At 36.5% G+C, this 24,502-nt stretch overlaps 1 protein-coding gene across 1 annotated transcript in view; it reads right to left on the bottom strand.

The window, feature by feature from the left end:
• Positions 1–24,502, bottom strand: part of LOC129259568 (protein MMS22-like) — a 44,625-nt gene that overhangs the window by 10,221 nt on the left and 9,902 nt on the right. Inside the window, exons 4-23 of the mRNA XM_064098363.1 lie at positions 22,420–22,510; positions 21,442–21,539; positions 19,411–19,524; positions 18,660–18,729; positions 17,711–17,808; positions 16,675–16,734; positions 15,453–15,575; positions 14,262–14,314; positions 12,534–12,593; positions 10,932–11,039; positions 10,081–10,192; positions 9,364–9,442; positions 7,445–7,538; positions 6,626–6,759; positions 6,083–6,173; positions 5,487–5,560; positions 4,786–4,906; positions 4,090–4,170; positions 3,184–3,394; positions 1,494–1,580 (exon numbers count right to left, since the gene is read on the bottom strand). Coding sequence (XP_063954433.1) covers positions 1,494–1,580; positions 3,184–3,394; positions 4,090–4,170; positions 4,786–4,906; positions 5,487–5,560; positions 6,083–6,173; positions 6,626–6,759; positions 7,445–7,538; positions 9,364–9,442; positions 10,081–10,192; positions 10,932–11,039; positions 12,534–12,593; positions 14,262–14,314; positions 15,453–15,575; positions 16,675–16,734; positions 17,711–17,808; positions 18,660–18,729; positions 19,411–19,524; positions 21,442–21,539; positions 22,420–22,510 — 1,959 coding nt within the window. The remainder of the gene's footprint in view (positions 1–1,493; positions 1,581–3,183; positions 3,395–4,089; positions 4,171–4,785; positions 4,907–5,486; positions 5,561–6,082; positions 6,174–6,625; positions 6,760–7,444; positions 7,539–9,363; positions 9,443–10,080; positions 10,193–10,931; positions 11,040–12,533; positions 12,594–14,261; positions 14,315–15,452; positions 15,576–16,674; positions 16,735–17,710; positions 17,809–18,659; positions 18,730–19,410; positions 19,525–21,441; positions 21,540–22,419; positions 22,511–24,502) is intronic.

Here is a 24,502-nt window from a genome sequence, read left to right on the forward strand (position 1 = left end):
AAATACTGTCATTTTCAAGTTTTAACACTCATCATGTGTAATTCATAAGGAATTGAATAGAAGATTATTTAAAAAAAAATCTTTTGCTATTTGAACCCATAGACCCGTACTCTGAAGTCAGGCTTGACTTAGACCATGGTCTAACTCTGTGCCAAAAAAATTATGGAAAGCCATAAAATGTCAAAAATTTGTTTATATTGCATGTTTCTTATGTTAACTGTGCTCTTTCCCAACTCGTGAATAGTTAAGAAAGCTATCTCATTTATCCTTCCGAAACAGTTAAGAATGATTTGAGAAAAAAAAATTAGCTGATACATTGAAATTCTACTGTTAAGAGAGATTTATGCCACAATTGGCTATCCATAGTTAAACCACCAGAGTTCAAATTAAACCCGACTTCAGAATAAGGGACATAGAGGTCTATTTTTAACTTCTCTTTATCCTGAACGCTCAAATTCTTTAAATTATTATTTTTGTTTTGCTTCATTCTGATATATGTCATCTTTTGAAGACTGAGGGAAGTCATTAAAATGCACGAGAAATAAGGTACATGTAGGGCCAAGGAGAGAACCTAGTGGAGCTCCACATGTAATTGGGAATTGAATCAATGATTTTTATAAAAAAATAAATTGAACCCATAGAGGTTTATTTGTAGCTCTTTATCCTGAATGCTCAAATTCTTTAAGATATGATTTTTTTTTTGTGTTGTTGCTTCATCCTGATATATGTGATATTTAACCCAATGAACCATTTGCATGAGTTGACCTAGTCTTAAGATCTACAGAAAATACTCAAATATAGTCCAACCTCTCTTATCCGGCCTTCCCTTATCTGGATCTTTCTATTATCTGGGCGCACACTTGCCAAGAATTATTATTCTTTTTTTCAATCTAGTATGTGGGAAAATGAGATTTCAATCTCAAAATAAAAATTCCTATGCAAACTAAATACATGTTCATACATTTTCCAATATAGGTCTAGTCTTCCTACAACCACATCATTTTTCAATGAAAATATCTTACCCAAATCACCGAAAGAACTTAGACAGGATACTTTATTAGTAAATCAGGGCAGAGAGCAACCATTTTATCAAGTTCTTTTCTTTTTGCGGGGAAAAAAAAAGACATGTCTTGCTAGCTAGCGCTAGGCCTCGATAAGGACAGCGCCATCTATCATGCTTGAGCCTACAGTCTCACAATGGCTGACTTTATGAAACTGCGATGCCCGCCGCGATGATCCAATTTTCAAACTTAGTTTCATCAAGTCATTCTCTTTCTTTTGAGGTATGCCTTTCTGTAAAAAAAATTGTATTTTCTGCTTCTGAAAACCTGTAACTCCTTTTCAAAAATGACCTAAGATTGAAACTCTATTTGTCATTGAGAATGTACACAGCAAAAAACATGAATTCTGTTTCACAAAGATAAATTCAATGAATCTTCAAATGAAATGTAATGAACCAAAATGGATTTTCCATAACTGTCCCTACTGTTTACCTGTGCTGATGAGGAATATTTTCCAAGGATGTAGAAGAACCTGAAAACCGGTGGCTGGCTTGCATCCATCATGCTTTCATCTACTCCCTGTCAATAAAGATGAAAAACCATGAAAAGAATAGCATCTTATTTACATACCGTAAGTAACGGACTATAGACCGCACCCATGGATTAACCGCACCCCAAACTTTGGACTAAAAAAAAAAAAAAATCCTCACATTTACATGTACATGCATATTTGAGGTGCGAAGAAACAAAAACTAAGTTAAAGATTTCAAAGAATCCAAAGAGATTACCGGTATGCGCAAATCTGATGTTCTTGATCAATTCTTCTACAAATGTTAGCAAGAAAGAAAGGTCCTGACAATATTGGCCACTTACACACTCACTCACCTCACAGTCACAGTGTACACACACACAGCACTGCCGTTCTTGTACATTGCAAACTACGATACCATTACATCTTATCAAATTATGATCTGTGTCTTTCCCGGCGTAGGAGGAAGAAACATTCACATTTCTTGCAACTCAACCTCACAATCACTTTCAGAGTTTGTCTAGCATTCGATGTCTTAGCATGAATTTTGGATACGGAATTACAGGAAGGTTAAAAAAACAAAGAAATTTGCATTTTTTCCAGTTGTTTTTACGGCTTCGTGCCGTCTCTCTCGTGCGTGGTGTACATGTACATGGTATCTTATGAAAAGCAAACGGGAAAGAAAAAATAAACTGGCGTGAAACGGGACTTTGGAGGGAGGGGTTAAAATGAATAGCGCCAGCTTAAGTCGCACTACAACGCAAGCTCTCAGCTCACTCAACTCTCGCTCAGCTGTGACAAAATATTACCGAGTATGCTTGGCGTCTCTTTGAACTTAGCCAGGGAACTTCGCTGCTTTGAATCGAGAATAAAGTCGAAATTAGTGTCATGAAGGTGGGTGCAATTGTTATGGACTATATTTGATTAAGATCGTAATAATCGCTTCCCATTATCCGCGGCTCATACCCCTCTAAACGACATTGCCCTGGGCGGCTACGCCCGGCCACTTGATGTGTTGTGAACTGGCAGACGTCTTACATGTTCGGGAGGGGTTACGACGGGCTGGCTCAGACCCGTCACCGTGGATAAACCGCACCCCCGACTTTTGCTTCTATCCCGCCGAGAAAAAGGTGCGGTTAATAGACCGTTACTTACGGTATACCTAGGACAGCCATTTCAGTTATAGTACACATTAGATGATAACAATAAACATATTTTGCAGCTTATAATACAATATTAACATCAAGAATAATGAGTCTTAAATTTTTACTCTAAAGAATCTATTTCATTTTATATCAGCAAAACCAACTAATTTCTCAGAGGAAGAATTCATAATGATGGAAGAATACAACTTCCATGTATCATAATGATATCAAAATTATGTTGATCGTATTGTGATTCCAGAGCTGCCAACTTTATTATTCACCTTTTAAGGGGAATTTACTGAGAAAGGGGGGAGATTTTTCTTGACTACACACAATCCAATGAAAGAAACCAATGTATGAATCAGGAAGGTGCGGCAAGTGCAAATCTGCAGTTTTTCACTCGAAAATCAGTAAATTTTCAGGGAGTGTCCCTGACAATCAGGGAGACTTGGCACCCTTCAAGAATTTATGGAATGTGGAAGAAAATAAAACTGTACGAGTGGCTTACCATACTCTTTTTTATGCTGACCACCTGTGGGAGCTTCATGACGAGGCGTCCAAGCTCTTGCATCTGATCCGATGCTCCTGGTAGCTGGATGGAGGCATGGATCCATGCCCGTACCAGGAGAAGATCCAGGGAGCCGGCCCCTGCTGGAGGATCAAGGCTCTCCAGGAAGGCTTGGTTAGGGAGAAGGTGGCACAGGTATCGGGTCCGGATGCTGTGAAAGAACCATGCAGGTAGGTGGTTTTATTCTTGTATTTGACCCAATAATAACAGCAAGGCTTACATACCGGTAATCATTATTATATTCATTGTTATTTTTCCAATCGTGTATTGACTATTGCCCTATCTTAAACTTTCTCAGTGAATATTGTAACGAGTTCCATATCTAATGAATTAAATGGAAAGAAAAAGGAATACCCCAAATATATCAGATAATGCCAAAACCATATGTACCCCAAAATTTCAATAAAGGAAGTATTTCAAGTATTTTAGAGTAATAAATGGACCTTTTCAATCGAGAAGCAATATGATAATCACAAATTTATTTTCTTAATCAGAAATATGTTTGTAAGTTCATACCATAAACTGAAAGATATTTTACTTTGTGCTTTATTTGTTGATTCTCCATGTCTGAAAAATTCAAATATTGCAAAGTGATGAATGGAGGCCAGGTCAGCCAGATGCTGTGAAAGAATGGTAATCAAAATACTAATTATATTTGGCATATGGCACCAGATTCCTCTATATAATGTGGTTAAGATCACAATTATATATCCTTATTCCAAAATTATTTCATGAAATATATTGCTTGTCAAAAATCATATTTGTGTGTGTTATTCTTCTATCCTTTTCAAAAACATCCAAAAGATCTTAAGACAATTAAACGAGAAGTTAAAGTGAGGACTATACCTTGGATTAACCTTGTTGGTTTGCAAACCAAAATACTGGAAGAGATTCCACACCGGGGTCTCAGGTCCACATCCTGATGGTCTGAAAAACAAAAATAAACATAACGGCCCAATCATGGATGTGGGAATGAGACGTCAATGACTGACCACCCACATTTTTTCAAACTGTTTTGGTTTAGTTATTTATTCCTTTGTTATTTTTCTCATTTTTAATCAATACTTCATGTCCTAGTGGATGAATGGCATCAACATCCACTGATCATGCATTTGAGTGTTATCAACTGCCCCTGTTGACTTCAGATAAAAATCTATGCAATTGTACTCAATGCGTAAGGTGACTGAATTCTGTAATTCCCATAGGCTTTCGACAGGGACCACCAAGTTCCAGTAGGCTATAGATTGAATGCCTTTTACTTTACCAAACCCTTACTGGGGGGAAGGGTGTAGGAGGCGGCTGATATGCCCCCTTCGGCACTTTGAGCGATAGTGGTCTTTCATCTCTGAAATCTTGCGCAACTTTGGAGGCCAGTCTGTGACGATCGGGTACGCTTTTCCAGAGTAACGCTAAGTTTCGGCATGATCACCCAGTCGACGGCTGAGATGATAAGGGTGAGGGGGGCCTGAGAGATCCCTCCCTGGCTTTATAAACTACCAAGATAGCCCGGCCTAGTTAGGGTATAGATTCTTATTAACTTACATATCAGCTGCAAGAAGAGTGAATCCAGCAGCTACATCAGCAAGCTGTGAGGGCGGGGTCAGAGTGGTGGAATGCTGCTTCACGAATGGATAGATGTGACTCCATAGGGCATCAGACATTACTATAGTAATCATATAAATTTAAAAAAAAAATTAATCTAGTAATGCAATGATTTGACCAATATTACACCAATTAACCGATCAAAAGAAGTGAAATGACTTGACTGAATTCAGTTGAATGAATCATCAGACATAAGAAAATTTGTCTTTTTCATTTTTTTTCTTCAAATTTTTTTCTTTTTCAAATCTAGAACAGAAAGTGATTTATTATATCAATCAATCAATGAATAATTGATCAATCATACAGGTTGATCAATTCCTTCTATGAATCATTCATTCAATCAATCAATCCAATATCTTATCACTTATTCAATTCATCATTCAATCGATCAATCAATGAATAAAATAATCAATTGAACAACTGATAACGATTAATTCATTTAACAAATACCTAATCAATGAATGAGTAAATCTGTCAATTAATCCATCCATCAAAAATCAATCAATCAATCTATTGATCAATCAATCTGCTGTAACTAACTACATATAGCTGAATTCCACTTAATTTGCATGAATAGTGATTTTGGAAACACACATAATTCCAAAAGAAACAAAATATTTCATTCTATTGAATATTCTCACCTTTGTACTTTGTCATCAATGGACCCGATGTTTTATCATTTGCTGCTTGGTTGGTAAGCTGTTTATAAAGGCTTCTGAAAAATCAAATCAAATTACGATGCCGATTGTTTAATTAACATCAAGCTGATGTAATGTCTATCCATTCAGAGCAATGAAAAATATTTGTACAAGTAGCTTGATTTGATCAGCTGGTATTATTGAATTGCCAATATTGACATTCTCCCCTCCTAACTACATTTCAAAAAAATTATAAAGTTTATGTATTAAAAAATAAATGTAAATTAAAGACCAATGAAGGATGTCTTTACATGTTAACAATTTGCGAAATAAATTTTGAGTATTCCTTCTTCCTTCTCCAATAATGTAATGCATAGACTGACTCCTAATGTGGAAGACTATTTATCAATATGGCCATATATTGTGAGCTGATTGAGAGTGAGAACTTCTTACTTATCATATGTATAAAATTCAAAGTAAGAAAAGACTTCCAGCATCTGGTGAATCTCAATATTTCAGTTATTCTGATATATCGCGCCATTCATAACTCTACAGAAAATTTTGTGAAACACCCCCCAAGATGGAACATATAGTCTTACCTATGTCTTGCCATAGTAGTTTGCACAAACATAAGAACCGATCTGATTTCTTGGTCCCCTGATGATGATAACAGTTCTCCAAGACCACTAGCTGAAAGAAAAAAAAAGCAAATTGATTCCAATATTAGTTTAGTTCCAATTTCAGTTTAACTCATTTTCAATTTGATTCCAATCTTAGTTGGATTGCAATCATAGTTGGATTCTAATCTCAATTTGATTCTAATCTTAATTTGATTCTCATCTTAGTTTGATTCTAATCTTAGTTTGATTCTAGTCTTAATTTGATTTCATCCTTCTTTAATTCTCAGTTTGATTCCTAACTTAACTGGATTCTAATATTAGTTTGGTTCTAATCTTAGCTTAATTCCAGTCCCTCAACTAAATTCCATGATTCAAACTCCATTTGATTCAATCTTTAATTGCTTCAAAGTCAATTTTATGCATTCTCAGTATAATTCTAATCTGATATGATTATTTCTTGTTCATCAATGAATGAAGGGTAATGATTAAAAGACTAGATATAACAATACTCTGTGAACTCACCAATGAACTTGTCCTCTGAGAGATTGAGAAGGTTACTGGAATCAATGACTTCTTGAACTCCTTCAAGGTAGCAGACGATAAGACTCCAGTAGTCTGACTTCCTTAGTGGATCACTCTTAATCTGATTGTATGCCCTTTTCAATTGAAATTCAATAAATATTGAGGTTTAACTAAAATAATAAGAGTACTTTTATATACTCAAAAGGCACAAAGTTGGCACAAAGACAGTAACAATGATACAAATCACGAATTTACGTACAATATCTACTAAGGCAAGATAAACCAAAAAATGAATACGTTTATGCAATAGAGGATTATCAGGGTCCCGCAACACAAAGGTTAGCAATTAATCGTACGCTTGATTTTTATGATCAATTGTACATTGTAGTCAATGCAATCAATCGTAGTAAAATATTCTAAGATGATTGCTAAGCTTTGTGTTACAGGCCCCAGGGGCCCGTTTCATAAAGGTCTTACAAATGTTGTAACTTTGCAATTATGGCAACTACCATGGTAACAGGGCTCAGCAGCCAATCAGAATCAAGGCTACCATGGTAGTTGCCATAATGGCAAAGTTACAACAGTTGTAACTCTTTATGAAATGGGCCCCTTGTGTACCAAAAGAATCAGTGACAACCAATGCCAACGAGCAGACAATAAATAGAACTGGTGTGTCGTAAGATTTTTCTAAAATTACATCAAGTTGGATGTGTAAAGACATTGTCACTCATGTTATTGACAAAAGGGCATTGCATTGGGATAATCTAAAAACAAAACATTAAATATATCCATTCCAGAAAACTGGCAAGCAATCATTACCTCACAACAGTATTGAAGGAAATCATCAGTTTATCAGCGACAAGCTCGAGATCAAACTGGCGTTCTTCATGGATCAAACACAGTGCAAGTAATCCTGTATAAAAAAAATATGAATAAGAATCAAGGACTAAATGTATATCCTCCTGCTTCCTCATCTATTCTTCTTCCTTTGATTCCTTCTTTTCATTCTTCTTCTTTCTCATCTTTTTCCTCCTCTCCCATCCTATTCCATCTTTCCCTTCTTTTCCACTTTCCTTCATTCCCATCTTCCCTTTGTAATTTCTTCATCTGAACCCCCTTCTCTCCCCTTCTTCTTCCTATTTTACCACCTTCTTCCTCTGTTCCTGTCTTCTCCTTCCTGAAATGGCAAACAATTCGGTGGATTCACAATACAGTACGCCATCTATCGGTTGCAGCCGACAGGCTGAAATTCACAATGCAGTATGGGAAAAAGTTGACATCTGTTGCGGGTGCTAGTACCTAAGTGAATGCATGCATGCGATTATTCAGCGCTGGCTGACAGGGCTCACCCGGACATACCGTTTACTAGGGTCCAGGAGGTAGGAGAGAAATTTGCCTGCATATTTCTTTGCGAAATTTAGACCGTTTATAGTGAATTCATGTTTTCCATTTTTGAAGCACTAGCGCTGTGTGCTGCTTGCGCTCGGTGTCGAACCCAAAGTTAGAAATTTAGCCTGGTCACTGCAACCAATAGACGACGCACCATATTGTGAATCCACCGAATTGTTTGCCATTTCAGGAAGGAGAAGACAGGAACAGAGGAAGAAGGTGGGTAAATAGAAAGAAGAAGGGGAGAGAAGGGGGTTCAGATGAAGAAATTACAAAGGGAAAATGGGAATGAAGGAAAGTGGAAAAGAAGGGAAAGATTGTATGCCTTTATATTTAAAAGGAGGCAAGGCTCAATTAAATTTGGCTTTGAGAACAAATGCTACATTTAGGCCAAATTCACCCTTGACCAATGAAGAATTCCAGTATCTTACAATTATGAGTAGCTGTTACTTTCCTTGATTGATAGATGGATATTACGGTTTATGTGGAACAAAGCCCTTCCCTCAGAAGTATCTATCTCTGATTTAATATCAGGCAAACAAGTAACCAGTATCACAACGCAGTCACATCAACAAATTCAATTCCAAACTGAAACTACTTTGTCTTTTAGAATGTATATATATGATGTTTATTTTTTGTTTTTATGAAGTATTTCTAATAAATATCATTGAAAGATTTTTTTTTTTAATTCACACTGAATGATGATATGTATTTTCTTTTAATATTGCATATAGGCAATACTCAGCAATAGCAACTGATATCAACATCAAAGATAATTTTGCTGGGATATGCACTTCTGGAATCCGTCTTACAGAGTTTTGCAATGGATACAATCAACCACTAACTATGGATGGCCAGCAACATCAACATCTAAAATGCAAGTTTGTTCAAAATATTTTCTAGACATGATGTATATGCATACGTTCATCTTTTTCTTAAAAATTCAGCGTGCTTTTCTTTGTTTACAAAGGACAATGTGCAAATTTCCAGTAGAAAAAATTATAACTTACATGGATTTCCATACAGTTGAGGGTGATCAGATCAATTGCAATTCTTTGTAAGACGGGGCCCTGGTAGCAGTTAGCATAGCAGCTAATCAGCGCTACTGTTTACATCTAGGTAGCTCCACTGATTGTGAAAATGCGAATTTAATTGTTCCTCTAGATCTACCAACCAAATTTTTTTATTGTTTGCACAATCATAGATCGATCGGCTATTCGCAGCGGAAGTACCTCTCACGGCACAAAAAAAATTTGCTATTGACAGTTGATATCACTGAGTGTTGGGTACATGCCGTGAGGAGAATTTGAAAATAATGTAATAATTTGATCTGATTATGGTTTACATACCTCTCCAAATTAAGAGCCGTCTGCTGATGTTCACGTTGCTCACAGGAACCAGATCTACAAAGTCAAGTACTCTCATTGTCTGTTACCAACGATCAGAAAAGGGACAGATGGAAACAAAGGGAAAGGGGGGGTAGAGGGAGGGAGAGAGATAGAGAGATAATAAAAATTTGAAATGGGCACTTTTTGTCTCAATATGATCTTTAATTAGAGGGAGGGAGAAACAGATATAGAGAGATGATCAAATTTGAAAAGGGCAACTTTTGCTTATTTTATTGTTATCTTTATTAGGGGCACTCCTTTAGTTTACATCTGTGCACAAGTGAAAGATGAGGAACAGGTGGGTGTTTCATAAAGCTCTTCTTAAGTTAAGAGAGACTGGTGATCCTTTCCTGTGGTAAATGGTATATTGAATTGGCGATGGTTTAGCGCATAAGAAGGGTTCACCAGTCGTTCTTAAAGTCGCTCTTAACTTACAAACAGCTTTATGAAAAGCCCCCCAGGCGGGTGTTTCATATGACCAGTGACCCTTTCTTATGATTAATAATGCACCCTAATTTTTTTGATTGGTGCAGATTTAACTCACAAGAAAGGGTCACTGGTCATTCATAAAGTCGTTTGTAACTTACAAACAGCTTTATGAAACACCCCTCTGCTTGAGATACGTACCATACCTAGATACAGGTGGCAGAGGGGGGGGGGGCAAAGAGCCTCACTTACCAAAGATGAAAGGTCAACCATGAGGGCAAGGGTCAAGAAAAGGTCAAAGAAATGTTGCAGACCAGTATCACCAAGCTCTTGCATAGTACGACTGTGAAACTTGGAATATAACCTGAAAAAGGACATAGAAATGGTGTCAAATCTCAAGAATCACAAACAGCAGTGTCCGATATCAAATATTTGGCTCTAGCCCTTGCCCGTTTGAGACTGAGAAGGCTTGGTCTATGGGAAATGTGTGCTATGCTGATCTCTGTTGGGTTAATACAACAGGAAGGCATCTCTCACACAATGCATGTCTCCACTCCCTGGGGAGCATTCCAGCTGTAATACTAGTCATCGCCTTCAGCATCCTACTGGCTACCCATTCAACAGAGAGTTGACATATAAGAGTATTCAGTTTTTTTATTCTAAGCTCATTTCAATCTTCATTTCATGATTGAGAGTACATGTTAAGCACAAAACAAATAGCATAATTAGAAATCGACCCATCCTTATCAGCCTTGTCTTTTCGGTTAATTTATTCATTTATTTTGTTTTGTGTACCCAGGGTAACCCCATCAGTGGACTAAGCACTGTTTTTCTTGGGGTCCTGCAAACAAGTAAAAATTCATACATATAATAAATTTAAAAAATGAGAACATAAATAAAGAAGGAAAAAGATATACATTTATAGAGAAAATCGACCTCCAGGGTATATCCATGCACACAGATGTATTGAAATTTATGTGTGTACATGTATGTAGAACAAATGTTAACATTTATATTGTGCGCATGCAAATACATACAAGTATACATTTCCTATGATCATATGTTTATTAGGGTTAATGCTTAGAATCACTTAAATGACCTACCTTCCTTGAAATTGCTTCCATGCCTGAGTGTTGTTAGCAACATTCCATTTCTTCATCTTACAGGCCAAGATCCGCAGGAAGAGATGAAAACTTGTCTCCTGTCCACCACTAAAAGAATGAATATCATATGTTTAAATTTTCTAAAAATTAAGTTGATTTTATATTTTGATATACATTGACCTAGAACTATAGGGCAACTTGAGTTAGTCATATTTGAATACAAATAGGACAATTCTCTTAGTGGACTTGTATTTGAATGCATTATGGAGCACCTGTTGGTGATTATAACTGAAAGAAATATTCTCAGATGACTTGTATTTGAATGCATTACAGAGCAACTGTTGGTGATAGTATACTGAAACATATATTCTCAGATGACTTGTATTTGAATGCATTACAGAGCAACTGTTGGTGATTGTATACTGAAACATATATTCTCAGATGACTTGTATTTGAATGCATTACAGAGCAACTGTTGGTGATTATAACTGAAAGAAATATTCTCAGATGACTTGTATTTGAATGCATTACAGAGCAACTGTTGGTGATTGTATACTGAAACATATATTCTCAGATGACTTGTATTTGAATGCATTACAGAGCAACTGTTGGTGATTATAACTGAAAGAAATATTCTCAGATGACTTGTATTTGAATGCATTACAGAGCAACTGTTGGTGATTGTATACTGAAACATTTATTCTCAGATGACTTGTATTTGAATGCATTACAGAGCAACTGTTGGTGATTGTATACTGAAACATATATTCTCAGATGACTTGTATTTGAATGCATTACAGAGCAACTGTTGGTGATTGTATACTGAAACATATATTCTCAGATGACTTGTATTTGAATGCATTACAGAGCAACTGTTGGTGATTGTATACTGAAACATTTATTCTCAGATGACTTGTATTTGAATGCATTACAGAGCAACTGTTGGTGATTATAACTGAAAGAAATATTCTCAGATGACTTGTATTTGAATGCATTACAGAGCAACTGTTGGTGATTGTATACTGAAACATTTATTCTCAGATGACTTGTATTTGAATGCAAACTGAATCAACATGCATTGACCTTTAATCATACACTGTAAATGCAAAAACAATATGCATATTGAACATTGCTGGATGAATGCATTGAAACCTATATTCTAGACTGGCCAACAACCATTTGAATGAACATTGTACCAACATTCTTGGTTGACCAGTTATCATCTGAAAGTACACTGTAGATTGTGCCAATAGTCTTGGTTGACCAATTAGCATCTGAAAACTGTACATTGTAGATTGTGCCAATACTCTTGATTGACCAATTTGCATTTGAATGTATATAAACTAGTACTTGAAAGAAAAATGTCATGGAACACTACAACGGCTCTGTTGTGTGATACTTCAATACTGCACAAAAGATAGAGGAAGGGTGGGGGTAGTTTCCCCTTATCAAGATGCGTTTCTCTAAAAAGTTGTCTCTGTTAGCTGAGACCCTCTTTTGATAGTTGACTATTAATGTACGATTTATACCAATATTCTGGGTTGTCTAATTATTTGTACACTAGATTAAATGTAATCCTTGATGTAATATATCTTACTGTACCTTGCATTATGATCATCACAACGCTTCTTGCAGGTCTGAAACCAAGCTAGTGCTGACTTACTGAAAGACAAGTAAAAAATTACACAATACACATGAATTCAACAAAATCAGAATACGTTTTGAATGGCATACTTATCTACCTTATTAAAGGGATGGTCCGTGCTGAAGGTATTTATAGCTTAATAAATAGAGTAGAATTCACTGAGCAAAATGCTGAACATTTCATCAAAATCGGATAACAAATAACAAAGTTATTGAATTTTAAAGTTTAGCAATATTTTGTGAAAACAGTCGTCATGAATATTCATTAGGTGGGCTGATGATGTCACATCCCCACTTGTTCTTTTGTATTTTATTATATGAAATTAGGTTTATTCAAATTCTTTCCTCCAAGAACTAGAAAAATTGGATTGACAACTGATTAAGTGCATTAGATATTTATTGCTGCAACTTATTTCATTATAAGGGAGACATATCATTCACACAAGTATGAAATAATGAAAAAAAATATGATTTTATGTAATAACATAAACGGAAAGTGGGGATGGACATCATCAGCCCACCTAATGAATTTTCATGACGACTGTTTTCACAAAATATTGCTAAACTTTAAACTTCAATAACTTTATTATTTGTTATCCGATTTTGATGAAATTTTTGGCATTTTGATCAGTGAATTCTACTCTATGTATTAAGATATAAAGATAAGCATTTTGAAGGGTATGAATATTTAGTGTAATCAACATTATGAGTGGTATGCATATCCACAAAAATAACAATTCAAGCATTGATAATAAGGCATTAAAGCTAGCTAAATTCTTGACTGCACATAGTTTATATCAATGCCTCTGCCACTGCCAGATCAGGAAAAATAATTATAATAGGCATTTATATAGCGCCATTTATCTAGAAATATTCTATTCCAAGCGTTGTTATTATTATTGTTACCTGGCTTTAGCTCGAGCTGCCTTCCAGCGCTCATGCATTCAAGGAATTAATCCCGCTGGGTACCCATTCACCTCACCTGGGTTGAGTGCAGCACATTGTGGATAAATTTCTTGCCGAAGGAAATTACGCCATGGCTGGGATTCGAACCCACGACCCTATGTTTCAAAGTCTGAAGACTAATCCACTGGGCCACAACCCTCCACACACCAAACTTCTAAAAGTTTAGGATAATAACCTCAATGACCTATGATCTTGTGACCCGTAATATCATCAGATAATTGTAACTCAAAATGGTTCTTCGGTTCAGTTCTTCATCATAAGAATGTTCTATTTCAACAACCCCAAAACGCTGTCTCCATCAACCACCACAGGCAACCACTCCTGGTGGGTGTTTTATAAAGCTGTTCATAAGTTAAGAGCGACTTGAAGAATGACTGGTGATCCTTTCTTGTGGTAAATGGTATATTCATTGCCGATGGTTAAGCGCGTAAGAACGGTTCACCAGTCTTTCTTAACTTACGAACAGCGTTATGAAACGGCCCCATGGAGGGTGGAGGCACAAAAATGAATCAAATATGGCGGCAATAATGTTCCAATATTCCTAGAAGGCCAAATCCATTGGATCCAACAATGCAAGGTAATCAACATATTTCTTCAACTGGGTTACCCTTTGATGTGGACACCCAAGAAAAGCAGCTTGAATTAAAATGTACGACTGAGTGGTGTACTGTATATGGCCAATAGGTCAAGGTTGATTCTAAATAGGGACATGTGACATACCTGATGGTTGCTAGGCCCTGGATGCCTTGCCCGGGAGCAGTGAGGCGGTGATTCTAGATTCAAGAAAAAAAATATAATAATAAGCTTCCATTGCTCACTAAGGAATCTTGCTGTAGTCTGCAAGCATCATTGTAGTCGATACCTGCCAATTATTGGTCAAGGCAAATCTGAATGAGAAATGTAATTTCATCACCACTGCTTTGTTTTTTGTTTAGATTTTCTGCAGCCGGTTTTGTACCTTATCTTCCATTTTACAACTTAATACTAGGTAAAGTGTCTATTCTATTACTAGTACCTGAACCATTTTCATTCCAATGACTTTCCACTTCATACACTCATATCTAATAATGGTAATGGAAATACAAGATGATTTATTTATTCACAAACCAAAAAAGTCTTGGAAATTCAAACTTGCATTATACCAATATTGACTTGACTTTCTGGGGCCCGTCTTACAAAGAGCTACGATTGATACAATCAACCTCAACTGTATGGAAATCCACCCATACCACAATTATTTTCTGCAGGAAATTTGCACAATGTCCTGTGCAAACAAAGAGAAGCACAGTGCATTTTCAAGCAAGTCATGAATGTATGGATATACAGAAATATAGAAAATATTTTGAACAAACATGCAATTTAGACGCTGCTGGCTTTCCATAGTTGAGGTTGATCGGATCAATCATAACATTTGTAAGTGATTTCTGCTTGTGTGAGTTTCTTTTGATCAGAATCAGGAGAACTACATGTTTTTAATGGAGTTTGTAATCACTTAGAACAGGAGAGAAACAGAGTGAATGAAGGGCGTTGAGTAACAGTGTGTGCATTGTTGACCAATCTCTTAGGATTAATGCTTTGGAGTGATGTCACTATAAGGGCACAACTGGCACGTGAGGATGGTGAAATGCGCAAATTTACCAATTGTTCAATTTTTGTGCCAGGACTTGCCATTTGAGGTTCCATGACTTTTGCTCCGGCAACAGTTGCTCCGCTGTAAATTCCACATACTAACGGAATGACCAACTTCAACCCTGGATTTAACATTATACCCCATCATAAACCCGAACCCTAAAACCCTATTTCAACCCTAACCCTATATCTTAGATGAAATAAAGCCCAGAGCAATTGCCACTGGATCAAAGGTCGTGTCACCTATTCACAGAAAAGGAGAACATTGCTACATGTACATACCAGTTTCCTGTAGAAATGATCCCAAAGGGTAATAAGAATCTTGCTATGTGGTTCCCAAAGGTGGCACAGGACCAGAAAATGCCTCAGGTATGACTGGAGCGATGCCTCCGCAGTCCCTGCATCCTGTGGATATCAAAAGACATTGCAATTGGTGCTTTCACACAACAAAGGAGCGTTCAGACTAGGGTTGGTATTCTGAAAACGTTCTTCAGACAAGCTGAAGAAGCATCCCGGATCGGACGTGAAACTATTCACCGTTTCAATAACAGTAAATCCAGATGAACAGATTTATTTTCTCTTCGTTATTTGTCTTTCTTCCAGGATGAATCAAAACATACATCTGTTCTTATCTTTGATCTTTTCTCTCTGAGATAGGAAGACGCTAAATTTCAAATCGGTATTCTGAAAATCTTCTTGTGTTCTTTTTTTTTTTTTTTTAAGGAATGCCTTTTCTCATCTTCAACACGCACATTTTTCAGATATTACCATTAAAAAAAAAAATTATATTGGCACTTTAACCAATAGAAGCGTTCCTTATATCAAGAGAAAATTATGCGCACTGCTCAGATACCAATTACTGCAATATTACTTAACTGCGCGAAATTCAGAATACTACATGCACACTAGGTTCTCATCTTTTCAGCACATATTGCTATTATCTGCGCAAGTTATAAAATAGGATTATCATCTTATGAATTTGGGCATGTGAGTCTTGAATTGAATTAATTCACCCACACGAAAACTGAAAATCACTATCGTTTAAAATTACAAAGATGTAGCCACGACCTCTAAAAACCAACTTATGCTTGGGATGAGGTCCTACAGCAGAGTTTATGAAGTGAGGCCAAACAGTAGGAGAGTCTACAAATGAATACATGTACATAGCAGTCCTTGGCCCGTATTCTGAAGTCAGGTTTAGTTTAGACCATGGTCTAACCAAAAGGGTCAACATTTTTATTAAGTTGTATGTTTCTTATGTTTACTGTGCTCTTTCCTGATTCATCGATGGTGAAGACAATCATCTATTTATACTTCTTACACAATTATGAAAGATTTGAGAGCCAAATGAGGTGAAATATTACATCTCTCCTGTTAGTGATTTATGTAACAATTGGCTATCCATACTTAAACCACAACTTTAAACCGGGGCTTAAGTTAAACCTGACTACAGAATACGGGCCCTTATGTCTATATTAGACCAGAATTCTTGTTCATTCTATACCTTTGACAAGACTTTCTTGAGAATATCTTCTACCAAGTACCAATGGCTCCTTGCAATGGGCTATAGAGAACGAAATGTTAAACAGCGTATTAAAAACATGTTTGATAATAAAAAACATTTTCGAAATTCTGTACTCTTCATGTGTGATCTTTACAAAATACAAACAAAATGACATTTCGAACAATAATTTTTTCTAAGAAATTTTTATTTTTTGTTACATTTTCATAATATTCAATCCATCTCAATTAGCTCCTTTGCCCCCTCTCTCAGCCTTTTCCTATTTTGGCCCTGAATTTTATCTTTTGGATGCGCTTTTGTACTTCTGTATTCCTGTCATATTTTGTTACAAATGATAACTTTTCGCTGCTGGGCTGATAAAACCACATATCTCAAATCAAAAACATTAAGACAGATGAGAACAAGCAAGATTTTAGAGTTATAACATGGCAGCAACCTTCTTTTGCCTCCAAAGAGTTCTTGACGGGTATCTGGAGACTGTTTTCGACAATATGAGACTGCCACCATTACAATAGCTTTAAAATACAGCCTTTATTAAGGTTTTATCAGTTGGTTGGTTGGGAGTTCTAAAGGCAAAGCCACAAAGTATCATAGGTATCATGGTTTTCATACCCTGACTAATGAAACCAGTGCGATTCAGGATTGATTACACAACTAGTAAAAATGACTGATTACTTGTGTCTGTCCAATAATGAGACTAGTTTACAAAATACCTTACAAGTAACTTGGCTACTTACCAGACTAGTAACCACACTGATTACCTAATTAGCAAGTTAACTTGCTACCTGACTAGTTTATCTGACTGGTTACTTGATTGATATGGGGGTTGTTTCACAGAGATTTAAGTATGATTTAGAGTCGTACTTAATGCCAATGCGTACATGATATGCAACGCGAAATCTCACTGATCAATACGCAGTAGTGAGCATCATCTTGGCATGATCTGACCAATGCGGTCATGCCTTTTATAGCGCACGCAACTAGGCATGTAAGTCATACTTAAATCTAGAATAGTTACCTGGCCAATTTCCTGTCCCGTCTTGTCGTACTGATAGAGAGAAGCTAATTGTTGAAGTATCCAGAAACACAAACCTTCGGGATCCTTGGCTGTCGCACCTGAAAAACAGTATTCAATAGGTAAACATGAATTTCAATGAAAATTGAGAATAAAAATGCAAAAAAAAAGAAACAAAAACATAAAAGAAAATCAACATCTGATAAAAATGAATAGGAAAAGTTATATATTGTAATGCATTTGGAATTAAATTTGCTACAGAACTAGTGTTTCAATACTGATATCACTATGTAGGCAGACCTCCATTGATTTCTTTGAATGCATAAACTCTAATTTCTCACAGAAATTGGCATGAGTAATGAATTCTATTATCCACCCCCCCCCCCCAAAAAAAAAAAAATGAAATAAATTAATTTAAAAAATAGGGAGATGAAGAAGACAAAAAAGGAGGGCTAGGGAGGAGAGAAGTGAAAGAGAAGGAGGAGGGATGAGGGAGAAGTGGATGGAGGGATGCAAAAGATGAAAAGGAGGAAGGGGGTTAGTGAGGAATAGGAGAATGAGGATGTAAGAAAGGACAGGGATAGATGAGGAAGGAAAGATGGGGATAGAGACAAGGCGAGGAAGAAGGAGAGCTAGAGGAGAGGACTATGGAGGAGGAGCGGTAGGAGAGAGAGGAGGGCCGAGGAGGAGTGGTACATGGAGCATAGGGAGTTAACAATGTAAGGAGGAAGGAAAGGAGGCGGATGATCAGAGGAACAGAAGCAGACACAACAGGAGCATGGGAGGGAAAAGATGAAGTCAAGGGGTGAAGAGAGTACCACCAAGTATGACAGTGGATTTGGAGTATACAAGTATGCTACATCTATTAAAGTTATAAAATCACAGAAAGGTAATGACAGCTCAAATGTGGGTAAAATTGCTAATAATTTACCATCATGGCAATAAGACTCACCTCCTTTAGACTGGCCATCCACATTCTCTAGAATAGGCGATAACAGTTGATGAATGATTCCCCAAAATGACTGTAAAAATATTCAAATTGAAGTAAAGACTTATCATACAGTATTCAAATATACAAGATTTTATAGCTCCACAAATATATTTTCATACATGTAAGAGTTTATATTCAAGAAAACATTAGCAGAGAAATACAACAAAATTGACTTCTATTCATTTCAAAATGGGGATATTTTGCTATCTCATTTAGAGCACAGAAGGGATGCCATTTGCTCATAGTTGTGTGTAACTTATAAAAAAAAATCTTTGTCAAACATTGAAATACAACAAAAGTTACTTCTATTTACCTCTAAAAAAGGACAATTTAGCACATGAAAGGGGCATCAGTCATTTGTAAAAATTATGCATAACTTACATAGAGCTTTATGAAAGTTACATAGGACTTTGAAAATGACTGGTGAGTCATTGTTTGGTGCTTTATCGGAGTCTGCATCAATTTGATTCCAAAATAATGGAGTTGAAATCAAATCTTTGAAGACTACAATTCTCATTGTTACAAAGCATCTGAATTAGATATTTTCTTTAGAAAATAGACTAAAAAATATGTATTATGAAAAAAAAAAAGATTATTCAATAGGAAATACAACTCAAAAGGGGAAAATTTAGGTTAATAATTTAGCACATGAAAGTTGTTCATAAAGAACTTCGGAATAGTTTTTTGAAAAGGGTCAAGTATGGGTCCTTACCGTAGCAGAGTTATTCATATGTCTGTGATCGAGTAGGTGGATGAGAAGGATCCACAACTCCTTTAAACAGTTACATGGGAAAAGAGACGTCTGATGGACTTCATTCAAAGATAGCTGCAAATAAAAGTAATATGGTTTTATTTAGCACTTCATACATCAAGACAAAATATACAGATATATCATAACCCATGGATGGTGTTTTATAACACTGTTCATAAAGTAATGCATGATGACTGGTACATGTTTTTAGGTGCTAAAGTCAGCTGCCCAACTTTGGCAAAAGGAAGCAAGTAACACATCAGTCAACTTTGAGTTACTGTGGTTTCTGAAACACCCTTTGTATATTGCACGTTCAGGCAAAATTTGGGAAGAAATGATCGCTCTAAGGAAAGATATTGAAGAAAATATGCTGTTAAATCGCATTGATGCCTATGTAAATGATGAACACACATTGCTCATTTACAAAAAATGATACTTATGTAACTTGCTTCCTTTTGCCAAAGTACAGCAGTCAGGTACATAATGATATAGTATTCAGCACAAGAGGTCACCAGTCATGCGTATTCATGAAACTGTAAATGGAAAGGAATGATAAACACGTCAATCCTTTGTACTTCAGTTGTATAATTTTGATAATTCTATACTGTATTTCTACCTATAATTTAGTTGTAGTAATGATGTTTTGACATTTACATTCTTTGTTATTTAGTATAGATTCCTGTAAACATGTCTTGTACTATTCATATTTTTATATATTTCTTTTCTTAACAGCCATTTTGTACCACATTTAGAGTGCTTCATAAATTTTCTGTATTAGTATTCATTATCATTGAACGGCTGCCCTGCAATTAGATTCTAGCTTGCCCACTCATGAGGTATGCACTTCCTCCACTCCCTGGGGATGGATTTCAAGATCAAATTGCAGAGCATACTACACTGGCTTAAGCAACCTACTGGTTATAAATCAAATAACACATGGGTGGGAAGTAGCAAAGGGTACATTGACGTCTTACCAAAAGACGCAAATGGCATAGTGGTATTGAAAGACAAAACTCTAATTGGAGGTAATTTTTTATCTGATTGCTAAGAAAGCATGAATGCTTGTAAGCAAGCAACCAGAGTACCAACGGCTTAAGGTCATCTGTGAGGGACCTGGTAATGAGGATTAATGCCTTACCAAAGGGCACTAGCGCACCAAGTGGGAATCGAACCCAGTTCACCGGAATCCAAAACCCCCGCTCGTCCAACTGAGCTATCGTACCTCCTGATTAAAAGGTGAGAGTCAGTGCTTCTGAAGATTTGCTATAAGACTAATTCTTAATGAGCTAGATTCCAAACAGGAATGATGCCAACAATTTTTCTTATGTTTTGTTTCCTTTATTGCCATAGTCACAGTCCAAAGCTATTACATTATTTTCAATGACGCACCATCGGCTAGTTCAAAGTCAGTTTCAATCATGTGACTGTAGAGGCAAAGGTACTAGTAAATATTCTAGATATGTTTACTCAAAGACTCTTGATAAAGGAAAAGCCTATTGAGACTGTTATTTTCAACAAATAGTTAGGTTCAATTATTAATTGTAATTCTAATATATACTTACAAATAAGTACTAGCAACATGAATGGCATTTAGTTTTCACTACAAAATAATAGTAATAAAAATAATACATGGCCCAAAGCACACACAATTTCAGTTAACTTATTTATACAAAAAAAAAATGAGAATGACATATTAAATGAAGGCAGTTGCCTATAACAAAAGAATTTTAAGGGACTTCTTCAAGGACTCAATTGTTGGGGATTGTCTTATTGTGAGAGGGAGTTTGTTCTATTCCATTGAGGATGCAACGGTGAATGTTCTATCTCCGGTCTGTTTTCTTTTAGTTGGATATGTTAATTTAAGTGGGTCTTCAGAGGATCTAGTTCTTCTACCTGGGATATAATCATTACCATCATCATCATCATGATCGTCATTGTCATCATCATCATCACATCATCATCATCATCATCATTACAAACGAGATTACCAACCTGATTGTAACGTATTGTAGCAGTGGTGAGAAGATCTTGCATTAATCTATCAACTTGCTTGTTCAAACAATCAACTATTTCAATCTCATGAGAAGAACCTATGAGGGAGAGAAAGAGAGAGGAAAAATATTACATAAAGATATAAACGCATAGACATATGTATATAGAGAAAGGATGTGAGAGAGGGGGGGGGGGGATATTGCAAAACCAATCAAATCAACAATAAACTAATACTTACTGGGTAATGTCATCAGTTCCCTCATTTGTATACCGACCAAGATGTGCATATAACTGTTTTATGAATTCAGGGAAAATTCAAAATATAACTTTATTTTACATCTGATTTTAATAAAATTTTCAGTGTGATGCTTATTTGATTTTTCTCTTTTTATTCAATTAAAATTTAGTGTTGAGTAGGACTTGTCCCTTTAATTAACACAGATAGTGGACTTGTTAATTCAGATCAGTGGGCTCGTAAATTATGTAACCTACATAAAAAGTGTCAATTTAGTGTGCTGTGATAAAAGCATGCATTCAATTTTTGATGCTTTCTCAATATACAGTACATACATTGTGGGCGGCATGGTCTGGTGGTTAAGACTCTCGTCTTTCAACCTGAGGGATGTGGGTTCAATTCCAGACCATGTTGTGTTTTCCTTCAGCAAGAAGTTTATCCACAATGTGCTGCACTCAACCCAGGCGTGGTGAATGGGTACCTGGTAGCAATTTATTCCTTGAAATGCAGAACACGTACATGTAACAGCTGCTTTGCTATTGCAAGAGTATTATGATGCATTACTGTGGAGTGCTTTAGAGACTTTTGATAAAGTAAGTATTAAGTGCTATATAAGCAAGTATGATTATTATCCTGAATTACAACATAATGCAAGAAATCTGAATAGCTCATGGTTTCTAACCACAGAATTGAAACCACCTTTGTGAATTCAGGTGTTTCTGTTTCGAGCCCAATGTTTTTACCTGCGGTGGAAACATGTAGATGATGAAGAACTTGTATGAGGTACCACCTGACATCCAGATGACAATGAAGAAGAAGATGATCATGTGACGCCTGAAAGGAGAGAAATACACATATTTGTTATCTTCATCATTCACTATATTACTGGTGACTGGTCTCAGTGTGTTGTATGCTAGACCACCCAGGTGATCCGTCAGCTGGGTGCTCTCAGATGCTGTGTAAAGCAAATGTTGGTTAGTGTAGTACGTTTCACAGTATCTTTCTTTGGCAAATGTTGGTCCTGAAAAGGACCACCCAAACTCGACGTTTCGACAAGTGTTCAGAGGAATTCTCCTGAAGACGACAGGAACACTTGTCGAAATGTCAAGCTTGGGTGGTGCTTTTCAGGACCAACATTTGCCCAAGTGTCAGGAAAGAAATTTAATTATAGAGTATTCCAGTTGAGTTCAGACATGTGTTTAAAATATTTACTTGGTCCAGCTTATGGTAGGCCTATAGACAATTGTATATGTACATATGTTTTGAATGTTCCAAAAGCAAGCGTTGGAAACGTTTGATACCCCCCCCCCCCAGAGTACAAGATCAGGTGGATGCCATATTTTGTTCAAGTGTTAGACATATTTCGTACTAGCTAAGCATCTTCATACAGGTGTCTTAATACTATGCTTTAGCATTGAAGAATGTAGATGTACAGATGCACAGGAAGTCTTTTGTTATTAAAAATGTGTTGCTTTATGCACTCATCTGCTATTGAAATTCTTTGAATTACGTTATAGAAATTGTACAGTTATTCCTAGTAACGGTAGGGTATATTAGGAGGTTAATTTCAGTAATTCAGGGAGAACCACCTAAGCTAGAATAGACTACAGATGTTCGTATAGGCAGTCTAAGTTAAAACTGAGGGACTACGTCGGTGACGAGATAACGACCCCAGCTGCCACCGGTTCTCCACCGACATGATTCGACACAATTCATGTCATCATTGGGGGCTCGATCTCGTCCACTAATTTGTTGAAGCCACATCTTTGATCTGAGGGCTATATACTCATCGAGGGGCAACACAGTCTGCGGAGGCCGAGGCCGAGTGGAAGAGACATCGCTAGCTGCGGAGGCCAGGAACTGGACCGACCACCAGGGCCGAGTGGGGCATGTCAGGCCAGATGAGATGATGGGGGCTAGAGTCAACGATTACCGTTAAGTTAAGTTGTATTTTGTTATAACCATGTATATTTCCATGTAAATCATTGTAAAAGATATCAAAGGAAACCACATAATGATTTAAGAGCTTTGATTAAATCTTTTACTAACTGTATTTATCAGTTTTACGTATTCTTTATTTGGCGTCAAGCAGCAGTAGATAAATAATTAAAAAAAGTCACTTCCCACGTGACTATTTGGAGGTCCCACCGAGACACTGCTGCTTGAAATAATTCAAAATTATTTAGGAAAGAAATTAATCTGTGGTCATCTTTCCAAATGGATACTTTATTGATGGTCTGTTGGTAATAGCTCTTAAAAGTATTTCTCCCCAAGGTGTGCATTGAAGCCTTGGTACTAATCATACTTGCTATGCTTGAATTTACATTTGGATAGTACGATGAATTATTGTGGGAAATTTTCAGTGAGAAAATATACTTCATACCTTTTTTCGGCCGGGTAAACAGCATTTAGGGAAAGCAGGCCCTGTTTTAATGCTATGGTATATAGTGGGCTGTTGGTCGTTAGGATAAAGGATATGTCGGGAAGAACTGTTTGTTCTTAATTCACATAATTACTGTCTATTCTTACGGGTAACTCGTTGGCAGGGTAGCAAGTATTGTATGTTACAGACTGTGAATTTGTATGTGTGAAGTGGGCTTTGTTCGCATGGTTGAATAAATTGTATGCTCGTGGAGATACGATTTCTAGTGCGGTGCTTGTACTAGGGTTTGGCATTTGGTTGCCAGGTTAAAGCTATTGTTGCTTTGGTTTTTGCGGACGCCTTTCACAATTCAAGTCTGGTTAGTTTTGGAATTTAGTCAATATGGCTAGTAGTATAGAGAAAATGAAGGAGTTTTCTACTCTAGGTAGAGAGATAGGACTTAG

This window comes from Lytechinus pictus, chromosome 4, assembly GCF_037042905.1.
Source record: "Lytechinus pictus isolate F3 Inbred chromosome 4, Lp3.0, whole genome shotgun sequence".
Taxonomy (NCBI): Eukaryota; Metazoa; Echinodermata; class Echinoidea; order Temnopleuroida; family Toxopneustidae; genus Lytechinus; species Lytechinus pictus.